Source organism: Pituophis catenifer, unplaced genomic scaffold, assembly GCF_029215685.1.
Source record: "Pituophis catenifer annectens isolate HBS135680 unplaced genomic scaffold, rPitCat1.0.hap2 SCAF_1, whole genome shotgun sequence".
Taxonomy (NCBI): Eukaryota; Metazoa; Chordata; class Lepidosauria; order Squamata; family Colubridae; genus Pituophis; species Pituophis catenifer.
Window position 1 is genome coordinate 330,439,316 of NW_027256881.1, and position 7,036 is coordinate 330,446,351.

At 43.1% G+C, this 7,036-nt stretch overlaps 1 protein-coding gene across 2 annotated transcripts; it reads right to left on the reverse strand.

Annotated features, from left to right (window-relative positions):
- Window positions 1–1,127: 1,127 nt before the first annotated feature.
- Window positions 1,128–6,857, reverse strand: ZNF511 (zinc finger protein 511). Of its 2 annotated transcripts, XM_070931716.1 has the most exons (6): window positions 6,757–6,857; window positions 6,452–6,525; window positions 4,555–4,756; window positions 4,019–4,143; window positions 2,969–3,160; window positions 1,128–2,107 (listed from the first exon to the last, which is right to left on the reverse strand). In XM_070931716.1, exons 1-6 carry the CDS (start codon window positions 6,835–6,837, stop codon window positions 2,038–2,040), a joined length of 744 nt encoding a protein of 247 aa, XP_070787817.1. In that variant the 5' UTR covers window positions 6,838–6,857; the 3' UTR covers window positions 1,128–2,037. The 2 variants fall into 2 exon arrangements, with proteins under 2 accessions (XP_070787817.1, XP_070787816.1); XM_070931715.1 differs by lacking the exon at window positions 1,128–2,107 and having other exon boundaries at window positions 2,872–3,160.
- Between the last annotated feature and the right edge of the window lie 179 nt (window positions 6,858–7,036).

Sequence of the window (7,036 nt, forward strand, 5' to 3'; positions counted from 1 at the left end):
TCCTTACCATTACTGTCCTGCTGATATGCCAACTCTGTTTTTCAAAATCAAACAAGTCACAGTCATCAGCCAACTCTTGCAGCTCAAGGCAAGTAAGTAACAATACAAATCAAAAGTACAAAAACTTACAATGAAAAATACAAAATTTCACACCTCTGATGCCCTCTGGAAGAGCTCCATTTTCAGCTGCTTCCATGAAGCAGCCAGAGTTGGAGCCAAATACACTTCCCATGGAAGAACATTCAACCCAGGGTTACACATAAATATGGTTGAGGCACTATTCTTGGTGGAGGCTTTAAAGGTCTGGACGGGGAGAAGCAGACTCAATCCCACCAAGATAGAGTGGAAGTAGGTTTGGCAGCTAAGATGTGTTTAATTCAAGATGCAGTTCCCCAGATCAAACTAGCTTGTAATCTGGAGGTGTTCTTAAGAGTCTACTATTTTGCATAATTCTGTCTAGCTGCTACAACTAGAGTAGATCAAAAGACGCACTCACAGTTGCTCATGCCCAGATCATTTTTATTTGATTATTGCAACTCATACACTATGGAGCTGCCTTTGAAAACTACATCATGGGGCAGAGGCTCAACCAACTAAGGAAGCCTTTTTATGGCTTTTATCATAAATTCACATCTTTTAGCTACAATTATTGCTACCCTTCTTGCTTTTTCTTTTTTTTTTAATTTGATTTATATGCCGCCCTTCTCCGGAGACTCAGGGCGGCTTACAATACATTAAGCAATAGCCTTCATACTTTCATATATTTATAAAAGTCAGCTTATTGCTCCCATAATCTGGTTCCTCATTTTGATGTACCAAATGCCTTTTCATATACATCAGCCCAGTATAACTTAAGTTCATTCACCCCTTCTTTCTTTTGATGTGTTTCTTGTAAAAATACAATATATATTTTCTCTTTGTTAATTGATTTTTCAATTCTTGCTCATTTATATTCAACGATTTCCCCATCTATCCCACATATGACATATTCCCTTTGGTCTCCATAGGTGCTCTAACATAAATCCTACAAAACTAAAACTACACAGTATACATATTACCCCAAAATGTAAATAACCTCTTACCCACCCATCAACATTTACCCACCCATAAACATATACAATATCCCCTTTCCCTTCTTCAGATTTTCCTCCTCTCCACCACATAAGGCCTCTGGGGGAGAGAAGAGGAGCCATTCATACATGGCCTTCGGTTGCCCACTCCACCTCCCTTAACTATCTTTACCCTATTTCAACACCCAAACCTATGTTGTAACACATATCCCTTAATATAACTATTGCAAATATTTATATACTGTCTCTACAGCGAACTTGTAACTCCTGTTGCTTCATCCAGCCTCCCTTTCTCCCGTAGATCTTTCTTCTTCTCCATCTCCCTTCTTGAGAATGCTGACATCTCATTCATTTTCTGGATTTGCTCCACGAACTCTTCTTTATTGATGATTCCAAGCTCCCTTAATTTCTCCATCGCCTCCTCCTTTGTTTCAACTCTATAAAATCTTCCACCATATGGAAATCTCAAAAAAAAAACCTGGATAACCCCAGCTATAATTAGGGGAGATAGTGGCCTAGTGGTTATTCTTCCCCCAGTTCCTGCCAACCTAGCTGTTCGAAAGCATGCACATGCGAGGAGATAAATAGGTACCACTTTGGTGGGAAGGTAACAAAGTTCCATGCACCAAAGTGAAGCATGACCACAGAAGCATCTTTGGACAACACTGGCTCCCCTCAGCTAGGAAACGGAGATGAGCACACACTCCCAAAGTCAGATACGACTAGACAGGGGAAACCTTTACCTTTATTTCTGACACTTTAAATGGAGTTGGACTACAACAACCAGGTCAGAAGCATTTTGCAGCTCCTACTAAAATACCTCCATTTGGGAAGGACAGGAATCAGTTCCAATATTTAACTAGCTTTGCCTCTGTTCGTTTCCCTGACTTCCTAGTAAATGAAGCCGGAGCTTTGCTCTAGTTTTAAGGCACTTTTCTGCTGATGAAATTCCTCCTGGCTGTCATATTCAACTTTTCTTTTTTCTGTCTTTGAAGACACGGGTAGCCCCTTGCCCAAAACAAATAGTGGGTGGAATTCTGAAAGACAAAATGCAAAGAGTGCAACCTGGCTTAGTTATAGTAATACAATACACAACTGAATACAAGCTAACAAGTCCTCCTAAAGCAGAGTTCTCCAATTTTTTTCAGCTTTACGGAGCAGCAGGGGCAGGGAGAGAGGGGATGGTCCTGCACACTAACAGCTCCATTTGTGAAAACGGTGGGCACGCGCATCTGCCATTTGCACAAACGAAGCATGTGCACGCCTGGTCACCTGCTGCTTGAGCGTGTAGGTGCCCACCATTTCCATGGCCTGGTTCAAAAAAGGTTCAAGATCCGGTAATGGGTCATGGCCCGGGGGTTGGGGACCCCATGTCCTAAAGTTTCTTATATTTCTAACAATTCTACAGTCCAAAGACAATAGTAGTTTTGTAGTACGCAGACCTAAAGAGGGGGGAAAATGCTTCAGATCCTACATGAGTCTTGCCAGATTTCCCCCCCACCCCGGTTTAGTCACCAATTAGCTAAAAGACAAAATTAATTATTTCCTTTAACTATTTCTGATCTGAGGATATTTAACTTCTCTTAAACATTTCTGACATTGAGAAGTTCTCAAATTATTAAATTATACCAATTAAATCCAGATTGGCTGGTTATCAGATTTTTGCTTAATTTCCAATGATGAGATTAGATTGGATAGGAATTCCAGAAATCTGACATCAGTTTGCTGAAAAATATACATTAGGCCAAAAAAAAAATAAATTCCAATAAATACTATGTTGTCTCCAGTGGCCAAAATTATTCTAATTCTTGAAGAGATAGATGTTTCGGTGCAAAGTCAGGTGGATGTTCATACCAAAAGGTGATTCCAAGCCATCTGAAAAAAGCAAAGCCACCAACCTTGATCTATAGAGCTGTTTTCCAAATGCTGGAGAGTCCACAGTACACTCTGTCTCAGCCTGAAAGTCACTTTCCATTATACTCTCATCTGGACCTATTTCCATGGCCTCAACATGTGATTGTTCTGAGTCTTCCACAGTCATATCTATTGGCACATTGCTTTCTTTTGATGAAGGCCTCATTTTCTCTTTCCTATTGCAGAAATTTAGCTCAAAATCAACATACTGAAAAATAGATGGCAAGAACATTGTAGAAAGACTTTAACATCCATGCCAGTCCTCAATTTATGCTCTTTTTTTCCCTTTAAGCAGTCATATAAAGGTAAAGTTTCCCCTCACATATATGTGCTAGTCGTTCCCGACTCTAGGGGGCGGTGCTGTCTGAAGACGTCTCCGTGGTCATGTGGCTGGCATGACTAAATGCCAAAGGCACACGGAATGCTGTTACCTTCCCATCAAAGGTGGTTCCCTATTTTTCTACTTGCATTTTTTACATGCTTTCGAACTTCTACGTTGGCAGAAGCTGGGACAAGTAACAGGAGCTCACCCCTTTACACAGCACTAGGGATTTGAACTGCTGAACTGCCAACCTTTCGATCAACAAGCTGAGTGTCTTAGCCACTGAGCCACCATGTCCCTAAGCAGTCACAGTCTCTCACATTCTGGTGAGAAAGAAGTTCCCTGACGATGGGCTCCAGCACAAATCCGAAAGCTTGGAAGACTAAACCTCTGGTCCCAGTGACCGACCCAAACTGGATCCTGCAACATTATCCTGGGACATGAATATTTACTTTCATTCCTCACTTATTTATTTTTATTATATTTATATGCCATTCATCTCACTATTGAGTCACTCTCTCTGGGTCAGTCACTCTCTCTTAGATTAATTTAATTAATCAAGTCGAAAGAAAAATACAGAATGATCATATCAACAGTATTCATAACTAGGAATTGATCTTCTGAATTTTAGATTTTCTGTCAGTCATAGATCAAAACATTTCTAATGAGCAGTGAGGAACATATCAAATGTACATTCCGTGTAATCATTTACCTTTGTGCTTTCAGAGACTTATCAAAGCGAAAATCAGATGGATACTGATGAACTGTGATTAAATGATCCTTGCGGTCTTTGCTGCTCTTGAATTTCTCTGGACAGCTCTCTACCAAACACTGGTACTGCAAAGAGGCAGAAAAACCAATAAGAAGGTTGATCAGTATTGTGTGTTATACTCTTGAAGTTACTAGTCCACTGTTAAGACTGTATTGGCAGAACATAAATTCAATCTTCCCAACTCAAGTAACAAGTTTTAGGATGGTCTTAGTATCAGCAGCTGTCAGAGCTAACAATAGTTGATGAACCCATGAAGTGAATTAAGCATAAGGCAGTTTTACTGTTTTCAATACCCAAGAGAAAAATGAACTACAAGTAAGCATTGCTTATGTTCTTGATTTTTTATAACCAAAAAAATGGTGATTATGATGGTAACATTCTTGATTACAAAAATATTGCAGTTGTTAATATAACTAGATTTGTGCTGTACTGAATCTCTGAATAGCAGCCAATCTATAGGTCTCATGGCCATTTACCATATTCTGCTTCTCTGCCATTATCTGGAAGAGGGAATCATGCCACTCCAAAATGTGAACATCTAACAAATGTGTTGAAGGGAAGGCTCTTTTGCAAGAAGAACACACATTCCTGTGCAGCATGTTGTAATGATGCTCATAGCTCTCCAAGGTGTTGAAAACCTGGCTGCATCCACCAATTTGGCAAGAAAATTCAGAGGTTCTGAAAGGAAACATAGAAAACAAATCTTTATCAAATTATTCCGAACAAATGCTTTTTCAGGAGGCAACTGGAGTTTCTTGTTTTTTCTTTGAAGACGTTTAGCTTCTGGTAGGGAATGGAAGGAGGTCTAGTCAGAGCCGAAGAAGCTTCTTGGATGAAGTGGTATAACCATGACCTGGATGACTGAGAATTGCTACAGCCTTTATCAAATTGTGACATTCTAAGAAGTGTTGGGTTTATTTATTTAGTGCATTTTTATTTACAGTCTTTACAGTGATTGAAGCTTTGGGAGGCTTGTTATTCTTAAAGGAACAACATCAATAGAGTAGAATCATCCCCATCATTGTGGCTATACACTAAAAGGGAAGGGGGTGAGGCTTTTAATGTAACTCTTCCTTATGAACAAGCTTGTTTCTGCTGAAGATTTTATAATCAACAAGCAACAGCGAATGAGCATCCTTGCAGGGAAGGAGAGAGGGAGGTGTTGTGGCCCACCAGCTGCCAGCAGAACTGCCAGCAGACTCGGACGATGAGGAGGTTGGGGAGGAACTTGGGCCAGTTATGGAGTCTGCGTCGAACACAGAGGTAGAGCCAGGGCCGTCCGACATTTCCCAACCACCAAAGAGACAGCTGCCTTTGGAGGCTCATATGAGTGAGAAGGAAGAACAGCTGGGGCCTGTTACAGATGCACGTATGTGCAGAGCAGTTAGGAGAGATGAACAACAGAGGACAAGGAGTTGACTCGGGAAGCAAAGCACATGTGGATGTTGCATGGCCCCTCCCTGGCTGGGGAATAAATAGAAGGAAAGGAGAGTGGTTGTTGTAGAAGACAAGTGTTTGTATTTCTGAACATTTTGCTCATTGTGTTTTGTGCGACAAAGACTGCTTACCAGAACTTAATTTGCAGCCTTTCAGCTGGGACCTCACAGCCTTGCAATTATCACAAGGAAGTGATAAGGTCTGTTACTGCCGTTAACTCCTTGAATAGAATAGATTTTTTTCTTTTTTGAAGGACTACTGCCTGGACTTTTCCGTGAGTGAATGCAATTAATTCACAGGAGGTAAATAAAAAGGAGGTGTTGGTGACAAGGAGTCTGTTTCTTGCTTCTGCTAAAGCTGGGGCAGGAAAGGAGGGCAGGAGGGAGGGAAGGAAATAAAAGAATCACAGAGTTGGAAGAGACCTCGGAAGTTTTCTAGTCCAACCCCCCTGTTCAAGCAGGAGACCCCATATTAGGGGGTGTTTAACCTTAGAACTTCAAGACTTGTGGCCTACAACTCCCAGAATTCCCTGCTGGCTGGTGAATTCTGAGAATTGAAGTTCACAAGTCCCAAAGGTCGGACACCCCTGCCCTACAACATCCCAGACAAATGGCTGTCCAGTCTCATCTTAACAAGATTAAAAACATCCTGCCTTTGAGGGGAAAAAAAAAGAGGCCTTTATTCAGGACATCTGGCGAGGAAGGGGGGGAGGCAAAGGCCCAGACCCACCCACCCACCCCCCCACACACACACACACTGATCTTGTCTACCAAAAAGATTGGCAGTTCGGCGGTTCGAATCCCTGGTACAGGTCTCCTGCGTGAGCAGGGGGTTGGACTAGATGACCTCCAAGGTCCCTTCCAACTCTGTTACTGTTAAACCCCCGGTCACCTGTGCGCTCACAGGAAAGGAGGAGGCACCTCTCCCAATCTTCACCTGGGCCTTTCCGTGTCCCTCGTGACGTTCTCCAGGAGACCTTGGAGGTACATATGCCGGTGGACGTCGCCGTCCTGGAGAGGAAGAGAACAGAATTTACAGCAGGGGTCTCCAACCTTGGCCACTTTAAGACTTGTGGACTTCAACTCCCAGAATTCCTCAGCCAGCTTTGCACTTTAAGTCCACAAGTCTTAAAGTGGCCAAGGTTGGAGACCCCTGATTTACAGCCATCGCTTCAGGCGCAGGGAAGAAAAGCAAGGCCGACCCCAGCTCGGAAGGAAGGCAGAAGCAAGGAGGCTCCCTACCTCGAAGAAGGGATCGTCCGCCGCGTAGCGGACCACGGCGGGGCGGAAACGGAAAGGACCTCCCTCCCCACCGCCGGCCATTCTTTCTTTCCCCTCGCACCTTCTCTCTCCCTTGAAACCTAGCACACCCGCGCTTCTTCCGCTTCCGGGTCGTGCGGAGGATGGTTGCTGGGAGACGGGCGACGGGAGGGGCGGGGCTATAAAAGGTGGAGCTTTTGTGGCGCCTTAATTCCTAACGGCATGGCCCTGCCTCGCAGGGTTGTTGTGGCTTGACCGCCCC